The sequence below is a fragment of the Dromiciops gliroides genome, chromosome 1, assembly GCF_019393635.1.
Source record: "Dromiciops gliroides isolate mDroGli1 chromosome 1, mDroGli1.pri, whole genome shotgun sequence".
Lineage (NCBI taxonomy): Eukaryota > Metazoa > Chordata > Mammalia > Microbiotheria > Microbiotheriidae > Dromiciops > Dromiciops gliroides.
In genome coordinates, this window is record NC_057861.1 from 466,985,289 (window position 1) to 467,006,465 (window position 21,177).

Sequence of the window (21,177 nt, forward strand, 5' to 3'; positions counted from 1 at the left end):
CTTGCCCAGGGTCACACAGCTAGTAAGTGTTAAGTGTCAGAGGTCAGATTTGAACTCAGGTACTCCTGAATCCAGGGCTGGTGCTCTATCCACTGCACCACCTAGCTGCCCCTCTCACAAACTTTTTAATTGTGATACTAAAATTTCTAAAGTAAAATTTGTATGGCTAATTTAGAGTTGATTAATTTCCTGGGCTCTGTAAGTGTACCTTGAAAGAGTAATTTTTTTTAGCACTTTAGAATTATGTTAAATTGAGTTGTTTGCTGCTTTTACAAGGTCTCTTCTCCTATGTTATAGGAAATATTTTTGTTTCTTTTCCAGAAAGCTCTTTTCCCATTATATTGTTTCTTCCTTAATTCACAAATCACACTTTGAAATTTGAAAATATTTCCATACAGACATGGAAATAATAAGTAGCTACTTTATCCATCTGTGTAATAATTCATTTAACCCCCAACTATAAAAGAATAATAGGAAAATATAAACTTGTCTTAGGAATGTCTCTATTTGAATGTCATAAAAATGAAAAGAATGAGATGATAATTCAATGTACTGGTTCTCAAGTATTACTACAGACAATACTATTGCCCGTTAAAGTGTCCTCTACGTAACATTGATCCATAAACATTTAACAACATTGTATTTTAATAGATGTCACCATTTTGAACATTTGTAATCTCTAAATCATATGAAATAAAAAGCTTTCAAAATGGAAGTGGAAGGAATCAAAACCAAATGGGAACAATATGAGGCATATATCAAATTGTCCAGTACTATTATCCTGATGATACTACATATGCCATAGAACATTAAATATAAAACAGTAATAGCATGAGAATGACTTCCTTGAACTGTTTTCATCTGAACTTCATTGAAAAAATATGAGAACAAGATAATAATTACAAATCACATTTATATAGTTCCCTAAGGTTTACAAAGCACTTATAACAACCCTATCAGGTAGGTAGTGCAAGTATTATTCCCATTTTACAGATGAGAAAACTGAATGTTTCAAGGGTAATGCTATTTTTACCAATGATATCTCAACTAGTAAATATTGGGTCCAGTGCTATCTCTTTTAATATATCATTGCATGATACCGATCATACCATAGCTTCTAGGGTTAAAGCCAGAGTGGAAGAGAAGTAGAAAAAAAGCAAAATGGATGGCAGTCTTAGTTTTATCACTAATTCACCTATAGCAGATCACTTTTCAACTCTGGACCAGTTTCTGCATCTGTAAAATGAAAAGTTCAGACTAGATGGTGAAGTAACATTACACTATATTGTTCTATGTCTAGAATATTTACTTTGATATACCCCAAACATACTTTCCCTCCTTTTACTTTCACTCAAATTAATTCAGGAACTTATGTTCTTGGCTTACCAATTTAGTTATTACCTAAATAGAGAAAAATTGGTATAAGGCTGTTTCAGTTTATATGTTGGGAGACATGTTCTTTTCTTTTTAATTCATTATCTCTAAAATGTGAATTACAAATGAACTTCTTGTTTGAAATAATATATTATCATCTCTGCAGCACCTGAAATTCTTAGAGGATGTGCCTATGGACCTGAAGTGGATATGTGGTCCCTGGGAGTAATCACCTACATCTTGTAAGTGAAGAAAGCAAAAGTGCTACACCATTCTCTAGGTTCCTAGACCCCATCCATTTGGGTTGGCCATCCCATAAAGAAGCCTTTTGTGACACTTTCATTACTCCCTAACCATATTCAAGGAGAGTATTTTCTGCAAATCCAAATGTTAACCCCATATTTGAACAACACTGAACAGCAAACCAAGAAAATAAGGACAGGGTCTTTGAATATGTAATTTCCTGAGGGCTAAAGGCGTTGTTCTTGTCTTTTCTTGTTTGTTTTTCCTCCTGTTCAATATTTTTCAACTTTGGGAGTAATCATTTAGTACTGAACATAATTAAAATTAAACTCATATTGGTATTTTACCCTGATATTGCTTTACTTTTACATGTCTCCTAAGTTAATTGATTAAACTGTCTCCCATGCCTGCAATTTACTTTCTCCTCATTTCTACCCATCAAAATCCTTTTCTTAAAACTTCAAGTATCTATTTCCTCCATGAAGCCCTAATATCCCTAACTCCAAGAATTATTTTTCTCTTCAAATTTTCCTAGAGCATATTGCCTATCTCTCCTTTGCCTCCATCATTCCTACCTTATAAAAATGTTTACAAAACACTGGATTCTCTCTAATAGAATGACATATCCTGAGGAGGAAGATGTTAGGATCCTAGATTGAGAGTTGGAAAGGACCTTCAAGGCCAAATACAAACCCCTAATATTTTTGTAGATGAGGAAACTGAGAGATTAAGTGACTTATTCAGGGTCACCTGACTACTAAGTGTCTAAGGCAGGATCTGAACCTGTATCCTCCTGACTGCGAATACAGTATCTTTTCCACCATTTGACACTACTTCCCAATAAGCGTTGGCTGATAAGGCAGAATGTAACTTTTTTTTTCTTTTATACTCTGTGAAAATAAATCTCGTAGCATTTCAGACATTTTAAAGTGATACTAAGTTATGTTCATTCATCAAAAGGACTTTCTCTTCCACTCATCCAATTATTAACACCATAGATGCTTATTTTTATTTGTGTTACCTTTTCCCTGAATAAAGATACCAACACAAATTATATTCATATTATCATTTAATAGCTTGATTTCCTTTCTTTCTTAAAATAAATTTTATTGATGCTTTTTGTTTTTAAGTTATCTTAATTTCTTCTTGGGTCCCTCCCTCCTTTCTATATAACAGACAATTTTTCAGAAACAAAGAGAAAGAGAAAAAATCAGCAAAAACAATCATTATTTTAAAAAATTGAAAACATACATAATGTTTTATATAATACCTGTGGACCTCCTACCTCACTTTTCATGTTATTTCATTGTTTTTATCCCTTCTTCCTACTCTCCTCCTTTGAAAAGCCTTGGTCTGTTCCTACAGCAAAGCTTTATTTTGTGCATCCCTCTAGCACAGCTGAGAGCTGACCTGTTCTAGTCCAAGGAATCAGGGCAGACAATACAGGCTAATTTTCTTTTTGCCTTCCATACTGGTCAGAATCATGAATGTGTTAAAGACAGAAAATCTCTAACTTTGGAACGACCTAGCAGTTCTGCACACATACCAACAGCTATCATAAACATTAGCATCTTGAGCTTTTACCATCTGGGGACCAGGTAAAGGGTTCATATTTTAATATTAAAATGTGTGCAGATTCTTACTTTTTCTAGGTGTTCTAATGACAGGATCCTACTGCTCCACATCTGAGTCCTCCATACATGATAATTTTCTGATTTTCTGTAGCATCTGATGGCCTTATTGCCTCTGTGTGCCGGCATGAATTTTATGTTTTATCTCTGTCCCAACCAATACTAAGGTCCTGACACAACAAGAGATATGGAGAAAGCATTCAAACAGCATACCTCCTCTATTTGTTATTTCCCTTTTTGCATTTTACTAACTAGTAACATAGATTGAATAAATTAATCATCTTGAAAGATTCATGCTTGTGTCAAAATAAAAGCATAACACATTAAGGAACTCATTCAGTGGTAGATAATTCTGCCAGTGGATAACAATGCCTATTTTATCCATAGCACTCAGAGAAGCACCTTCCTTTGCACAGACCATGAAGAGAATTTAGTAAAGGCTGGCTGATGAGGGCTAAGTACTTTTTCATTTATGCTTCTTGGCAAAGCAAAAATTTAAGTAATTTGAAATAAAATTTAAGAAATTTTGATTTGAGATGATATTATTGTCATTCTTCAAAGTCCTTTCCTTTCCTTTTGAATATGTAGTTATGTGTAGATGTTTCTATCATTAACTATAAATATGTTACTGGATCTTGAATAAAGATAATTTTCTGAACCTTCCCTCCTTTGTTGCTCCTGTCCAAATCTAATTCCAGAATGCCAGGTAAGCAGCAGCGACCTTAGTGCATGCAAGATGCTATAACAGGAGTGCAAAGAGAATATTTGACAGACTGTCCTCAGCCATTCTGCTCATGACTCCCCTCCATTCTATCCTTGATACCCACCGGCCATTCATTTCTATTGCAGACTATGTTCCAGGAAAATTTTCAAGTATAAGAGAACACATCTATTCTGTGTTCTCATGCTCAGAGTGGACAGGCATCATCTTTTTTTACTTCCCTCACAGCATGTGGCTGCCCCAGCCAGTGTGATAGGGTAAAAAGAATGCTCTATTAGAGTCAAGAAGGACCTTGGTTCAAATCTCATCTTTGACACTGTGATCCTGGGTGTGTATGTCTCAGTCTCTTTGGGGGTTTCAATTTCACATATAAAAGAGGAGGTAATAATAATAATTATATTGTCTCATAGCATTATTGTTGGCATCCAACAAAAGAGTGGATTATAAAATATTTTGTAAGCCTTAAAATTCAGCTTACCCCCAAAAAGGTTAGTTCTTATTGTAAGAATGTAGACAACATGCTACAGCATTCAGAGAAAGAATTAAGAAAAATGAGAATCCTTTGCCTCCCTTATTCTAGTTTTTTTACTTATGGACTTAGTCATTGCTGGTGATTTTTTCCCCCGCTCTGTAATTCATTTATCTGTTAAATCAGAGCAGACCACTAGTAACTAAACATGTTGGTTTTCTGTAATCTTTGATCTTCATCCACAGTATCCCACATTAGCAATAAAGTTCAGCTGCTCTAGCCAACAAAAAAAATCTCAGCCTCCCAACATATAATTTACATGATTTTGAAAAAAAAAACAACAACACATAAATCTTGACATTTGTTATTTTGGGACAGTTTCCTTTCAATCACCCTCCATGCCATTTTTTCACTATATTAGCTCTTTATTCTTTCAGTGATTTTTTTTAAATGGAGTAGTAACTTTGGGTGGCTGATGATATTTTAACCCATTAGCATCTCTAAAATTTGGAGACTGGGATGAATACAAATGTTTGGATAGTTTCAGTTCCCCATTGATTAAATTTCATCTTCATTTTCTTGCATTCTGCTTACATACCCTGTATATCAGGAAATACACTGAATTCTCTCTCCATTTTTTTCATTTCCTGAGGAAAGTAAGAATATCTGTCATAGAAATCTATGTCCTTGAATTCCTACTCTTATTTCATAAGAACATCATAATTAATTTCCATTACAAAGTTAAAGAGAAGTCTAACAAAATGATATTTTGCCTATCAGGAGTTTGCTTACCCTGAGGAAAACACCTTTAACAGAGAAGGATGAGCATTTCATCAGGAGTGAAATATGCTTAACTATTTAATAAAGTTGTTCATTATCTCTTTCTTCCTCAGACTTTGTGGATTTGAACCATTCTATGATGAAAGGGGAGATCAGTACATGTTTAAGAGAATTCTGAACTGTCACTATCGCTTTGTCTCCCCCTGGTGGGATGATGTGTCTTTGAATGCCAAGGATTTGGTAAGGTGGACCAAAAAAACCCAAACACAAAAACAAAAAAACCCTTTAAGAAAATCAGATTAAGGATTATTTGTTGGTCATGGTTTAAATTCTTGTTCCTATGTATTCCACGTAGGTTTTTTTTTTCTTTCAGTGAAGTAATTTTAGTATGGATTAGCACTGTTCTTATCCATTTGTCACTTGCAGGAATTTAGCGAGACAGCAGTAGAAAGAGCATTGAAATGCAGGAGATCTGTTTTTCCCATTCAGGCCAGCAGTTAACTATGCTATTTTGGGCACGTTTCCCCACCCATAGTCCCCAGCTTCTTTGTGTTTTCATTTTTCCATCTGTAAAGTAGGGTACAAAATGCTTCTCAAAGTTCCTTCCAATATCTATTATTTAAAAATATAAATAATTCTGAAAATGAAGGAGCAGCAATCTAAATAAATGAAGTATATAGATTAGTGAATGTTTAAATAAATTCAGTTTTTATTACTTTCAAGAACATTCAGTAGTAACTCAATGCTAACAAAGGTCCTTTAATCAACGGACAAGGAATTGTATTCAGCTAACATGATCATTTGTATTCAAATGAATTTTTCTATAAAGGGCCCTTCTATAAAGACTTCTTTTTCAGACTTGCATTATTTGTTGCCTGAGCACTGCTAATTTGCTATAGGAAACCCTTTCATTTTAGATATTAAAAGCCTCATCCAAATTATCATAAAATCCTTATTAGTACATCTTTAAAGTAGTCAATTCTTTACATATTAAGAGAAGGAAGTTGCTGTGAACACAGTCAATTAGAGCCAGTTTCTTCTAGAATTCAGTTAGATCCTGGTTCTGCTTCTTTGAGTCTGGGCAAGCCACTTAACTGAAAAGGAGGATGATTGTACTAGAGGGCCATTATGAAGGACTTTACACTTTAAATGGTGAGTCATTATTAATTTTCACTATTCAGCCATCCTTGAAGTCATATGAATAATGTTTAAGGAAACAATTTCTTCATCCATTCAGCAAGCATTTATTAAGCACTTACCCAGTGCCTCCGCTGCCTTGTGGCTATACTCATATATGGGAAAGGTTTCAGGAGTTAACCCCAAGGAAAAATCAGGCGTCGGAGTCCCTTAGGCAATTGGATGTTGGAAATCACATCCCTCTGGCAACTCCTGCGGAGGCACTGGTGCCAAACTGTATTGACTCTGCCTCTCCTTTGGATCCACCAATGTCGTGGAGAGGGCAAACCTGCTGCATGGGCAACAGCTTGTTTTCCATATTGATCCGCCCAGGCCAGTGCCCTGGAAAGGACACTCCAGCTACTACTCATGGAGTAGATACAACACGGGATGTGGCAGTTACCGGTTATAAGTCACTCAGGAGCTGCAGCTCCCGTATCGAACTGCACAGCCACACTGTGGCCTGTGGCTCTTCAAGGCGCTGATCCACGGTTGTCCGTGATTGGTGGAGGCCTACTACCCAGTGCCAGGCACTGGGGATCCAAGCACAAAAATGAAATGGTCACTTCCCCCAAGGAGTTTACATTATACTGAAGCTGAACAACTTGAACACAGATAAGTAAATATGAAATCTATACAAAGTTATTTCCAGGTTAAGCATAGTGGTGTGAGAAATGAGCACTTAGAGGAATTAGAGCTGACCTCCTGAAAGAAGTAGCATTTCTGCTGAGCCTAAAGAAAGCTAGGCATTCTAGGAGTTTGAAGTGAGGAGGAAAGAGTATTCTGTGAATGGGCACAGAGGTAAGGAGATAGATTGCTACAAGTGAGAAACAGCATGTAGACAACTGTAACTGAAACAAGGAGTATATGAAGGAGAGTAATATGCAATAAACCTGTAGGCTAGAACCAGACTGTGGAAAGCATTAAAAGCCAAAGTTTGCATTTTATCTTAGATGCGGGAGGGAGCCTTTAGAACTTCTTGAATGGGGTAGTGACCTAGTCAGACCTATGCTTTATGGGTTTCAGTTCGCCAATTACATAGAGGATGAACTGGAGAAAGGAAAACCAGGAGTTCAGGAGGACAATTAGGATGTTATTACTAAAGTAAAAAAAAAAAATGCTCCATCCTATTTGCAATGGATTATGTAGTTTTTATTGATTATGTTTTGCTTAGATTCATATCAAAATGCATTTAAATTCATTAAACACCTCAAGTAATAGCTGGGAAGGTGCTTCAGGTGTTCGAAATAAAACAGAGACCCTAGTGTGATAATGAAAAGTGCCCCATGAGCCATTAATGAAAAAAAAAACACCTATAAGAATAATCGAGGCTTTTGTAGAACTATATATAGAATGTTAGAATTGGAAATTACTTCACAGATTATTCAGTCATGATTTTCTAGAAATCATAGAGCCAGAACCCAGGACTTCTGGTGAAGTGCTTTTTTTCGTGGCCCAAAGTTGCTTCTGTAATGAGCAAGGACCACTGCTTGCCCACCTAGCTTGTTGGAATTCATCCAAATTACCTACATTGGGGCAGCTAGGTGGTACAGTGGATAGAGCACTGGCCCTAGATTCAGGAGGACCTGAGTTCAAATCTGGCCTCAGGCACTTGACACCTACTAGCTGTATGACCCTGGGCAAGTCACTTTACCCCAATTGCCTCACCCACAAAAAAACCAAACACCAAATTACCTAAATTTTAGTGACTGCTCATTCTGCATGAATAACACCAAAGCCCCAGGGATGAAGGACAGTCCTATAATTAAAACTAATCCTAGGCCTTTGACTAACAATATTTATTTTGTTTTCAGTGCATTTTTCCTCATAGGAAAGTATGTAGCATATAAATGAGAGACCATAGATTTAGAAGTAGAAGAGTCCTTAAACTCATCTAAACCTCTCATTTTGCAAATGAAACTGAGACCTAGAATCATGAAGTAATTTGCCCACAGGTATAATTTCTTCCAAACTATTAGTAGGTTCATTATTTTAAAAATATCCTTTTAAGGGGCAGCTAGGTGGCGGAGTGGATAAGGCACCGGCCCTGGATTCAGGAGGACCTGAGTTTGAATCCAGCCTCAGACACTTGACACTTACTAGCTGTGTGACCCTGGGCAAGTCACTTAACCCTCGTTGCCCCACAAAACAAAAAACCAAAAAACCAAATTTATTATGTATAGTTACTTAGGTAGGGACAGAAGATAACCAGATAGGTACAATCTTTGACTTGAAGGAATATGATATAATATGACATGACATGTTTTAAAATAAGACATGAAATGATATGACATGAAGAAATAATAACTATACCACATCAAAATCATATTATATCATATAACATAAAATCACGATATAATTTAATAATATACATAAATATAATTTCAATGGTAACAAAACCAGGACCTATTTCTTTGACCCTAGATGGAAATAAATGAGTGCTATAGCCCTAGATGCTTGCCTTCCTTAACCCTACAACTGTTGCCACAAGGGGTCATTTGTCTTTTATGACCTCTGGGTGCTTGATTTATTTTTCCTCTTTCTTTACCCAGATACTTGAGAGAACACCCTTTTATTTTACAGAAGAAGGACCTGAAGCCTTGAGTGGTGAAGTGACTTGTCTAAAGTTACATAGGTAGTACTGGCCAACCCGCAATTCAAACATAGCTCTTTTCATTCTATCATACTATCTCCTTTTTTGTACTCTCTTGGAGGTATAGCCAGAAATAATGGGCAGGCCTTTGGTATTTGCAGGCCAGGTGGCATGCCAGTACCCATTATGTCAGCATATAGTTTCTACAAATAGATTTTTGTCCCTCATGTTTATTTTGAAATTAATAGCTCCACTAAGAAGTTCATCATGCTTTGTTGCTATAGGTGAGGAAACTGATTGTTTTGGATCCTAAGAAGCGTTTGACCACCTTCCAAGCTCTGCAGCACCCTTGGGTCACAGGGAAGGCAGCTAATTTTGTACATATGGACACTGCCCAAAAGAAACTCCAAGAATTCAATGCACGGAGAAAGCTTAAGGTAAGAAATCACTGGGAAAAGTGACTTGCACTAGGAAATTCAGGAGTCTTCTAATAAGTAAAATGCTAAACTTTCAACATTACTCATCAAATATTGTGTATTATCAGAGCTGGAAGGGAATTAGACCTCATCTAATCTAACCCCTTTGTTTTATATTTGAGCAAACAGGTTCAAAGAGAGGAAGTGACTTGATCAAGGTAATACAAAAAATGTGTGGTCCCAGCCCCTACTTCAGTGCAAACTCTGATTTGGAATTCTGAAAACTCAAGTTGGTATAGGATGCTAGTCCTCTCCCTTAGAACTCTGCTATACCTCTCACACTGTTTCTTAATAATGGGAAATTTTTTCCCCACACTCATTCTACTGAGGACAAATTACTTAAAAACCCCAAGCAGACATTTCTATTTTTCACCTACCAAAAATTAAGAAGAATGACTTAAACATCATTATTTAGGTAAATGATGCTTATTCATAATTTTACAGTCATTTTGGGGTTATGTATAGATGAAGCAAATATAACTCACTAAGCAGAAGAAATTAAATGATTATTTCATTTGATTATAACTAAAATGTTATAAATCACTTTGTGGAAAAATCACTCCCCAGATTTCATTGACTCTTATGATAATAGCTTCTTATATTCATTAATCACAAAATAATTTTATAAATTATTTGCAAACCAAGAAGTTGATGAGGAATTGTCATAATGTTGAAGAGATGACTTTAGCTCAAATCCAGCCTATTTTCTCTCTCTCTCTCACACACACACTCACAAACACACACAGAGTTATCCCTTCCACATTGCAGGCATTAAGGGGGTACAGCAGCCCTGCCATCTGAAAAATCCATGTAAAAATTTTTGGTCTGAATTTTTTCTTTTTCTTTTATGGGATGTTTCCAGTACCTTATTATAAAATTTGGGTTAAGTATTTGGCCATAGGTTCTGTGTTGTCTGCTGGCCTTCTCATGTCCTCTGCAGCTTCTGCACAACTCCCAAAAAATTCACGTGTAATTTCTTATGCTGACCCATGCCAGATTGAAACTGCAATAGGGAAAGGCACGTGTGTATCTATGTGTGTATGTTTGCATATGTTATATATTACACACATATATACCTGCATATGTATATATGTGTATATTCATATGTGTATATATATAATTTTTTGGTTTATTTCCCCATACTGTAGACACAGCTGATAGATAATAGAGTTTTAGAAACACTAAATAATTTCATTCTTTTGACTGAGAAAATTCTGAAAGGGTTTGGGGGCAGAGAAAAGAAATGCATCTTTAAGAAAAATCGTGTATAGGTATGTACCTTTCATTTAAGTGTAAGCAGTGATGAAGGTTTTGTAGTTGACTACTTTCAAACATTTCCAGAGTTGAGTTACCAATGAAGTGGAACTCAAACCAGGACCTTCCTTGTCCAGAATTGCCAAAGAACATAGAATTTGCCCACTCTAAATTTACTTAAGTAAATGTATATATAAAACGGACAATACACATATATTAACATAAACATATATAAAAACTACATGTGTATATATGTATATACATGTATGCACACATGTGTGTACACGTGTATATATGTATATACATGTATGCACACATGTGTGTATGTGTATCTTTCAGGAAAACTGTTCTAATGCTTGGAGCTAAATCTCCAAAGGGCATGCACAGCATTTTGACAATGTTTCAGAGACTTAGAAATTATTAAAAAAAAAAATCTTCAACCTAGAATTCAATAAATCTGAAAATATAAATTACTTAAGAAAGGATTCCCTTTGACAAGAATTTCTAGGAAAACTGGTAATAAATGCAAAAGAAATAAGACTTAGATGAATACCTTATATGATGGTCCACAATAAATTCAAAATAAATGCACTACCTGAATATTAAAGATCATACCATTTAAAAAATTAGAAGAAAAGCAGATCATATACCTTTCACAGATATGGGTAGGAAATATATTCTTTTTTTTTCAGGGCAGTGAGGGTTAAGTGACTTGCCCAGGGTCACACAGCTAGTGTCAAGTGTCTGAGGCTGGATTTGAACTCAGGTCTTCCCTGAATCCACAGCTGGTGCTTTTTCCACTGTGCCACCTAGCTGGCCCCCAGGATATATATTCTTAACAAGTGTTAGCGGAGAACAAAATCCAGAACTGACATAATTTATAAAAAAGTTTAATTCATCTTTTTCCAGAGAGCTAAAAAAGGAATGGCTCACCTCTCTCCTCAGTGTCTATTTTATACATTATATAGCATTCAAAGGAAAAAGGAAACAGTATCTGATTGGCCAGCACAGAAACAATTTCCAGATAAGACGTGTGTTCTTGAGATGTACAATGGGAGAAAACTTCACATTCTTTGCATCAATCTTTAGATCTGACTGGGTTTCTAATCAGCATAACTTAGCTTCTCAATTAAGCATTAAACCTATCTTTTCTCTAAGCAGCAAGTCTGATTTCAGTCGTACAGAACTAGTTCAAATAATGCAATAAAGTTTTCCCATACCAGATAAAGTAGCTAATTTTGATTACATGAAGTTGAAATGTTTCTCTACAAATTCCTACATTCTTTTTTTTTTTTTTTTTAGTGAGGCAATTGGGGTTAAGTGACTTGCCCAGGGTCACACAGCTAGTAAGTGTTATGTTTCTGAGGCTGGATTTGAACTCAGGTACTCCTGACTCCAGAGCCAGTACTCTATCCACTGCGCCACCTAGCTGCCCAAATTCCTACATTCTTGCATTAAAAATGTAGCATAAAGGAGGCGGCTAGGTGGCGCAGTGGATAAAACACCAGCCCTGGATTCAGGAGTTCCTGAGTTCAAATCTAGCCTCAGACACTTGACACTTACTGGCTGTGTGACCCTGGGCAAGTCACTTAACCCCCATTGCCCCGCAAAAAAAAAAAAAAAAATGTAGCATAAGAAGGGAAGTGATCGAATTAGTGTTGGGGGAAAATCTTTGTATCACCTTTTGTGTATAAAATTTTTCTATTCAGTGGGGCAGCTAGGTGGCGCAGTGGATAAAGCACCTGCCCTGGAGTCAAGAGGACCTGAGTTAAAATCTGACCTCAGACACTTGACACTTACTAGCTGTGTGACAGCTAGTCACATTGGGCAAGTCACTTAACCCCAGTTGCCTCACCAAAAAAAAAAAAAATTGCTATTCAAGATATAGAGACAATGAACAATAGATACATGGTCAAAGTATATGAATAAACAGTTCTCAAAAGAATTATTAAAAATTATTAAAAATCACATGTAATGCTCCAAATTGCTAACAGAAAAAAGCAAACTAAAACAACCCTGATTTTTTTTTAATATTATGGGTGAAGCTTGATCCTAGAGAGAAGTTGAGAAAAATGTACTTCCCTCTCTTCTTTGCATAGGTGGGAGATTATGGGTATGGATTATTGTATGTACTGAAAAACACAATTGATATATTATTTTTCTTTTTTAATGAACTCCTTTATTCCTCTTTTAAAATGATTTGTGTCAGAAGAGGTGACTTGCTTAATAGGGAAGGGTGAAAACATATATTCATAAATTCTGGTGATTTTAAAATAATTTTTTCTATACGATGTTATAAAAATGCTTGTTTTATTCAGAAATTGCCATTAAAAACAAAAGGTGCAAATAAAATAAAATTTAAAATACCAAAAAGAAAAACAATAAATCTGAGATTTCGACTTATAGCTAGAACATGGGCAAAGATGACAAAAGCCGGAAATGGTCAATATTAGAGGGGTTATGAAAAAATAGCCTACATATAATGGCCAAAATATTTATAGCAGAATTTTTGTGATAGCAAGGAACTGGAAAGTAAATGCTCATCAGTTGGGGAATAGCCACAAATTGTGGTACACGAATGTAATGGAATATTATATTACTGTGCTGTGTAAAAAAAAAAAAAGGGACAAGCATGGATACAGGGAAACATGAAAAGATTCATATGAACTGATGTGAGCTAAAATAAGCAGTGCCAAGAAAACAATACACATGATTATAATGATGTGAATTGAAAGAACCACCATCATAAAACAATGAATTTGGCAAATTTTCTACAAGTTTGACCCCAAAGAAAAAAAAATATGAAGATACTTCTACTTTGCAGGAAAGATGAGTTATGGGGTATAGATTGAGTGTAGAATGCTTCATATGTAGTCAGATTTTATTTTCAATGTATTGGTTGGTATTTCTGATTTTTCCCCCTTCTTTTTCCTTTTTTTTTTTTTTAGTGAGTCAATTGAGGTTATGTGACTTGTCCAGGGTCACAAAGTTAGTAAATGTCAAGTGTCTGAGGCCGGATTTTAACTCAGGTCCTCCTGACTCCAGGGCCAGTATTCTATCCACTGCGCCACCCAGCTGCCCCTTTTTTTCCTTTTTGTTAAAAGAATTCTTTGTTGCATGGGATGGGTCTCTGGGAGGGGAAGTAAGGGGGAAATTTGGGTTATGAAAACCAAAAATATATCCTAAATATACTTAAATGTAATTAAATTTTGTAAATATAAAATTTATAAAAAGTAAGATTTATTTCATAAGTATAAAAATTTTAAAGTAAAAAGCAAAAACAAAACAAAAAACATATCTAAATCAATGATTATAATATTGTTCAAATTCACTCAGAAGAGTTGGATGCCTGTATCCACCATGGAATTTTTAATTTGGGTTTTCTTTCTACTGTTGGAAATTCCTAAATAAACTCTCATTTTAAAAACTTAATTGAAGTAAGCTCTAAATATATGATGAAGATTGGATATAGAAGTTTTAAAAATAATTTTTACATACATTTCCTACATTTCTATTCTGAATGTTTTGAAAGTAATGTTTGAATGTGGTCAGTGGATTGAAATAATGGTACTATACTATATAGTGATACTATATGAGAAAGTGGAGATATCCAGTTGGTGTGAGACAAGCTACTATAGTACAATCCCTGCATGAAACCTTAAAAAGTGATAAGCTTCTCCCAGAAATTCCATTTGAAGAGGGTGCCTATTTTGGCTATTTTTTGAGAACAAAGCTGAAAAATGAAATTAAATGGATAGACACAAAATATAAAATATCAGGTTAATAAAATGAGAAATAGAAAATTTAATTGCTACAATTCAGAAAAAGAATTCAAAGAATAATTAATTCCAATATTATATGAAATGCAAAAATAAGTCATTTTATGAAACACCATGAATGATACAAATTAGGTACTGATGCCTAAATCAGGGAGAATGGAAGTAGAAAAAAGTACTATAGACCTAATAAACATTAGTGTAAACAAAATTAAAGTGCTAGTAAAGAGAGACTCCTAAAGAGTCAACTAAAATTTAATTGAAACAATTAAAATACTTAGCAAAGTTGTAGGAAATCAAACAATCCCCCCAAAATCACTGGCCTTTCTATACAATTTCAACAAAACTTAGTAAAAAGACATAAAAAGAGAAATTCTATTAAAAATAACTAAAGACAAAAATCAGGAGGAAATCTATGCATCAAGACATACAAAGGATTTATATGTGAACACAGCTATAAAATACTCAACAAAATAAAGAATGACCTAATCAATTGTAGAAAACTTCATTGTTCATGGTTGGGATGTGCCACTATAATAAAAAAATGAAAACTACCCAAATGAATTAATTTATTTAATGCCATAACAAACTACCAGTAGATTACTTGAAAGGGCTTAAAAATATGAAATTCATCTAGACTCACAAAATTTCAAGATTCTCAAGGAAAATAACAAGAAATAAGTGGGAACAAAGGTACCCTAGCATCCCAGATGTCAAACTGCAAATTAATAATCATCAAAACTATTTGGTACTGGGTAAAAATAGGAAAATTGATCAGTAGAAACAATTAGTTATAAAACATATTGATACAAATGAACATAATAACAATAAACATACTACCAATCCTTATTTGATAAAACTGTTGGAAAAACTGGAAAGCATCCTAGCAGAAATTTGGTTTAGAACACTCATCAAGATAATTTCCAAATAGATATAACTTAGGTCACCCTATAAACAGAGGAGGAAGAAAGAAAATATCTTTGTAACTATAAATAGGGAAAGAGATCATGATCTAATCAGGGAAATAGAATATCACAGAAAATAAAATGGATAATTCAGATTATAAAAAAATGAAAAGAATTTGCATATACAAGGCCAATTCAAATCAGAAAGAAAACAAATAATTAGTGGGAAAATGTTTGCAATATATCTCTTACAAAGATATTATAACCAATCTATTTGCAGAAGTGATTCAAATATATAAAAACATAAAATCCTCTCAATAGATAAATCATGAAAAGGCAGTTCTCAAAGGAAGAAATCTAAATTATCAACAGCTATGTTTTTTTTTAAGTTCTAAAACAGTAATAATCAGAGAATTGCAAATTTAAGTAACTCTGAAGTTCTATGTCATACCCATCATATTGGCAAAGATGATTTGAAAAAGTAAAATTACATTTATTGGATGGAAGGAAAACAGTGCATGGGTGATGGAACCTTGAAATGATCTAGCCATTCTGAAAAGCAATTTGGGATTATGTTCCAAAAGTCAGTATACTGAGTATACCCTTTTCATCAGCAAAAACCATTCTAAGGACTAAACCCCAAAAAGATCAAAGGAAAAGGAAAATATACAATTTTTGCTCTAGAAAGGAAATGGAAGCCAAGGGTGTGCCCACAAATTGAAAAATAGTTGGACCAAATTAAAGTATGTGAACATAACAGATTTACAAAGTATGTAATGATAAAATGGACAGTTTCAGAGAAACCTGGAAAGACTTGTATAAACTGATGTGCAGCGAACCTAGCGGTTTGTACAAAAATACAAACTGCCACCTATAGGGCAGGAAAGGCAGCCTAGCTGACACAGTAGGGCCCCCTCAGGGAGAAACAGGAGGCAGCTTGTGCCAGGCAAGTCATCACTACTGCCACCTCAACCACCACCCCTCATACCCTGATAGAGATAGTCCAGAACCCTGAAACCAAGAACCAGACTTGAAGGTCCTGTTTCACAACATGAGCCCCTGAATCACTATGGAGAGGGGCTATATTTCTTGCTACCACCAATACCAACTTCTGACCAAACATTGCTGATGGGAAGGTAAATCCAAAATCCCAGGGAGTGGTGGTACCACCCTCCTCAACTGCAATCCCTGCCCTTTCTTCCAGACCAGCCCCACACAGCCATTGCTCAGGGAAGTAACCATGATGAAGATGTGGATTAGCAACTTTTTTTCCTGCTGGTGATACAGCCACAACTACAGAAGACCCAGACTTTGTCGGCAAAGTCCTTGCCACTGTCAAAAGATTCAGCATCAGAGACTAATATGATTTTATCAGTAAATTACATTAAATAACATTAAAGATTACATATGACCATCTGCTTTGCTGCTGAGCCCTAAGGACCATGGGACATTTCTTTCTCCTCCATTAGAATGTGAGCTCCCTGAAAGCAGAAACTATGTACATAATATATTCTGTAATTCAAAATGCCTTTAAGAAATTATATTTCACTCATTCTTTCAAAAACAACTGTGAATGGCTTAATGGACTCATAGTTCAGAAATTTTATATATATAATGCATATATGTGCGTGTATTGGGCATGGACGATGTTGGCATTTGTTTTGCTTGACTGTATATATTTGTTGCAAAGGTTTTGTATGTTTTTTTCCATGGGGGAAGGGAGAGGAGTTGGGAAAAGAAGAGTTTTGGGACAGAAAGCATTGCCAAAAAAGAAAAAAGAAAGAAGAGTCATTGAAGCATTTTTCTCCACAAAATGTGCAGAAGAGAATGGGAAGAAAGTCAGAGGGAAAAATACAAAAAAAAGTCATGACAACTTTAAAAGTTACACGTTAAATTCATACTGAAAAGGAAAAACAAGCTGTTAGAAATTTAGGGGCAGCTAGGTGGCACAGTGAATAGAGCACCAGCCCTAGAGTCAGGAGGACCTGAGTTCAAATGTTAAATATCTTTATTCTATTTTACTTTATAGAGAGATGGTCATTTTATTTGTTTGTTATGTGTAAAATAAAACTTTGACCATCTTTGTTAAAAGAAAAGACAGACTGCCACTTCTTAGCTATTTGAGGAGGCTTTGACAATTCATTTAACTTCTCTAAGTCACAAGCTCCTCATCTTTTAAATAGAGATGACAACATTTAACAACTCCAAAGGGTTATTGTGAAGAGATCACTTTTTTATTTTATTTTATTTTTTTTGGTGAGGCAATTGGGGTTAAGTGACTTGCCCAGGGTCACACAGCTAGTAAGTGTTAAGTGTCTGAGGCTGGATTTGAACTCAGGTACTCCTGAATCTAGGGCCGATGCTTTATCCACTGCGCCATCTAGCTGCCCTGAAGAGATCACTTTTAAGATAATGTAAATATGTTATTATTCTTAAGTTTTCATTTTTAAAATGATGTTTAAAAAGTCATTTGAGGGGGGTAGCTAGGTGTCGCAGTGGATAAAACACTGACCTTGGATTCAGGAGGACCTAAGTTCAAATCCAGCCTCAGACACTTGACACTTACTAGCTGTGTGACCCTGGGCAAGTCACTTAACCCTCATTGCCCCACAAAAAAAAAATAAATAAAAATAAAAACAAACAAAAAGTCATTTGAGTTCATGTCTGGAGTACTTGAAAGAATGAATGAATGAATATATATGTAGTATCAATTCCCTAAGACATCAGGACTGATCTTTATTTTTTTTAACAGATTTTTGTTGTTGTTGTTTTGGGGTTTTTTTGTTTGTTTGGTTGGTTTTTTTGGTGAGGCGACTGGGGTTAAGTGACTTGCCCAGGGTCACACAGCTAGTAAGTGTCAAGGGTCTGAAACCGGATTTGAACTCAGGTCCTTCTGACTCCAGGGCTGGTGCTCTTTCTACTGTGCCACCTAGCTGCCCCTAGGACTGATGTGTATTGATTCACTTTCTTTTTTTTTTCCTCAATAGTATTTAGTTATTTTTTTCAATTACATGTAAAAGTGTAGATTTTGAGTTCCAAATTTTTCTTCCTCCCTTACCTCGACCCCAGCACATTAAGCAATCTGATATAGGTTATACATGTATAATCATCTTAAACAAATTTCCACATTAGTCATGGTGTGAAAGAATAAGAACAAAAGGGAAAAACCACAAGAAAAAAAAAATGCAGACACACTAAAAAAAAAAAAGAAAATAGCATGCTTTGCTCTGCTTTCAGACTCCATAGTTCTTTTTCTGGATGTGGATAGCATTTTCCATCATGAGTCTTGAAATTGTCTTTGATACAATACATTTTCTTTTTTTTTCTTCTTTTTGATACAATAAATTTTCAAAGAAAGCTAAAATTCTTGCTTTTCTCTTTTCCATTAGGCTGCAGTGAAAGCAGTGGTAGCCTCAACTCGACTGGGGAGTGCCAGTAGTCACACCAACTACCTTCAGGACACCTGTAGGTCCAATGTTACGCCAATATCCAATGAAGACAGTGAAGGGAAAGAAAGCACATCTCAGAAGGAAATAGAAGCTCAAGAGGAAAGCTCAACTGAGGTAGTAATTGCAATAACAGAACCCCAAGATGAATTAGAAATGAGAGACAAAATGGAGTCCCAAATAGAACCTGAGGCTGTAGCAGAAGCCAAAGCAGAAGTTCTCACTGGAGAAGGAGAAATCCTAGACGTCAGTGCACAAGAAGAGGAAGGACCACAAGAGTCCTAAACTACCCCTTTCCAAATAGAGGGCTGAAGCTAGTCACTTTCATGCATGGGCTAATTTGTCCTTCAGCCAGGAAGATCGTAAGTGTGACCCTCACTGTAGTGGTTCTGTTTTTGAGGTGCAAAACAATGTGTAATAATACATCAGATGGTGATCCTAACTCCAATGCATGTGACTGCTTATGAATAGTAGTGTCCACTAATGGCATGTAATGGATTACATGTAATGTTATCTAATAGCAACAAGTGAAATTTGAAAGTGAGCAAACACAGCATAACACTTAAACTTCATGTATATTTGCAGAGGGCCAAAGTTAATGTTTGATGTGAATCATATTTATATTTTCTGTTTGCAAAATTTAGTCTTCTAAGGGAGATATCCAATTTCTTTGGAATGCTAGTTATTTCTATTGGCATACTGGTCATCTGCTACATGTCGTTATCATAAAACTGTTTAAATGTTTTTTATTCATATGTAAAAACTGTTTACAAGAAGATAGCAAATAGATATACAGTATATGCAAAAACATTCCATAAATTCTGGTAAGAAATTGAAGCATTACTTTCAAGGGCCATGAAGCTATATGCCCCTCCAGCTTGTGTTGCGAATGCCTTACTATACCTTTAACTATTTGTACACTCTATATTATTAATAACCAAAAAGCTCTTTCATAGAATTCTGCCATTTCATTATCCCGGCAAATTTTCAATACAACTGGGGTGGTCCCTATTCTTTTCTGAACCCTCATTTTCTCTTTCATAGGAATCCTTTTGAAGAGAAACTCATTAGAGGTTGATAAGAATTGGGCCTGTGTAGAGCAGTCAAAAACTACAGGCTCCTTGTCTTTTTTTTTTTTTTTTTTTGGTGAGGCAATTGGGGTTGACTTGCCCAGGATCACACAGCTAGTAAGTGTCAAGGGTCTGAGGCCGTATTTGAACTCAGATCCTCCTGAATCCAGGGTCGGTGCTCTATCCACTGCGCCACCTAGCTGCCCCAATCCTTGTCCTTTTTTAAGATAAAATTATACTCATCCGGTAGTTTATAAAACTATGTAGCTAAAAAGGCATTAATTTTTATGGATAAGATTACAAAGTAATTACAAAATTTTAAATACTTAGAAAAATCTTCCAAGGCTAAATCTTATGAAAGTAATTTTTCAAAATAAGGTCATTATCAACTTAGGAAACCTTTTTTTTTTTTTTTGCCATTAAGTCATTTTTCTCCCTTGTTTGTTAAACAGATATAAGGTTTATGAACTAAAGTATCTTGAACAAAGGTACTTTGTGTTTTTATGCTCCAAACTAGTAGTTCCTGAATTTCACAACAAAGTATTTTTAAAGTGTCTATATTAGAGATGTAACAATAACATATTATTTTACTTTTTTATTGAAACATTGATCATAAATTAGAAAATTGAGATCCTAATATTCCTTTTATTCTCATTGTTTTAATTTTAAAAGAAACCTTTTGAAGGTATGATAGTAAATTTTTCCTTTTTAACATAGACCTCAGTGATTCATAGAAATTGGACTAATAAACATGTATAATTTTTTAAGTTAAAATTAAATTTTTTATCAAGTAAAATGCTTATATATTTTATAAGTTTATTTATCATAATCTATTATCTCTCTGGCAAAACTGAAAAATCAATTGACTACAACCAGCTGTAATGAGACATTTGTGTTTCCAAATAATGGTTTAGAGAATGTTATCCCTGCTCACTGCATTACTACCATTCACTAGTGGCTTTGAGCCTTTTTGTTAACAATACATCTTATTATGAAGTAAATCCCTACATGAAGAGCACAATTTTATGGCATTAAGAATATGTGTATTTGTAAAAACTGTAATATTAAAAGTGCCCCTTGCTGCATCCTGGTCATATTTCACCTCAAATGGCCATATACCTTTCCTATCTTTAGCTTTTGACTCTAACTACAACTTTAAAATCCTTGTTGAATAATCAAGTAAGTTTTCTGATGTACCTAACTTTCATTTCTTTTGGCCCTTCCTCTAAAACATACATTGGAAAATAAAAATACTTCACTTTC

The 21,177-nt window shown here is 35.0% G+C and overlaps 1 protein-coding gene across 1 annotated transcript in view; it reads left to right on the forward strand.

Annotated features, from left to right (window-relative positions):
• CAMK4 (calcium/calmodulin dependent protein kinase IV) overlaps window positions 1–21,177 on the forward strand; it is a 216,875-nt gene extending 195,698 nt beyond the window's left edge. The window contains exons 8-11 of the mRNA XM_043974969.1: window positions 1,541–1,616; window positions 5,332–5,458; window positions 9,272–9,424; window positions 18,788–21,177. Coding sequence (XP_043830904.1) covers window positions 1,541–1,616; window positions 5,332–5,458; window positions 9,272–9,424; window positions 18,788–19,129 — 698 coding nt within the window. The 3' untranslated portion in view covers window positions 19,130–21,177. The remainder of the gene's footprint in view (window positions 1–1,540; window positions 1,617–5,331; window positions 5,459–9,271; window positions 9,425–18,787) is intronic.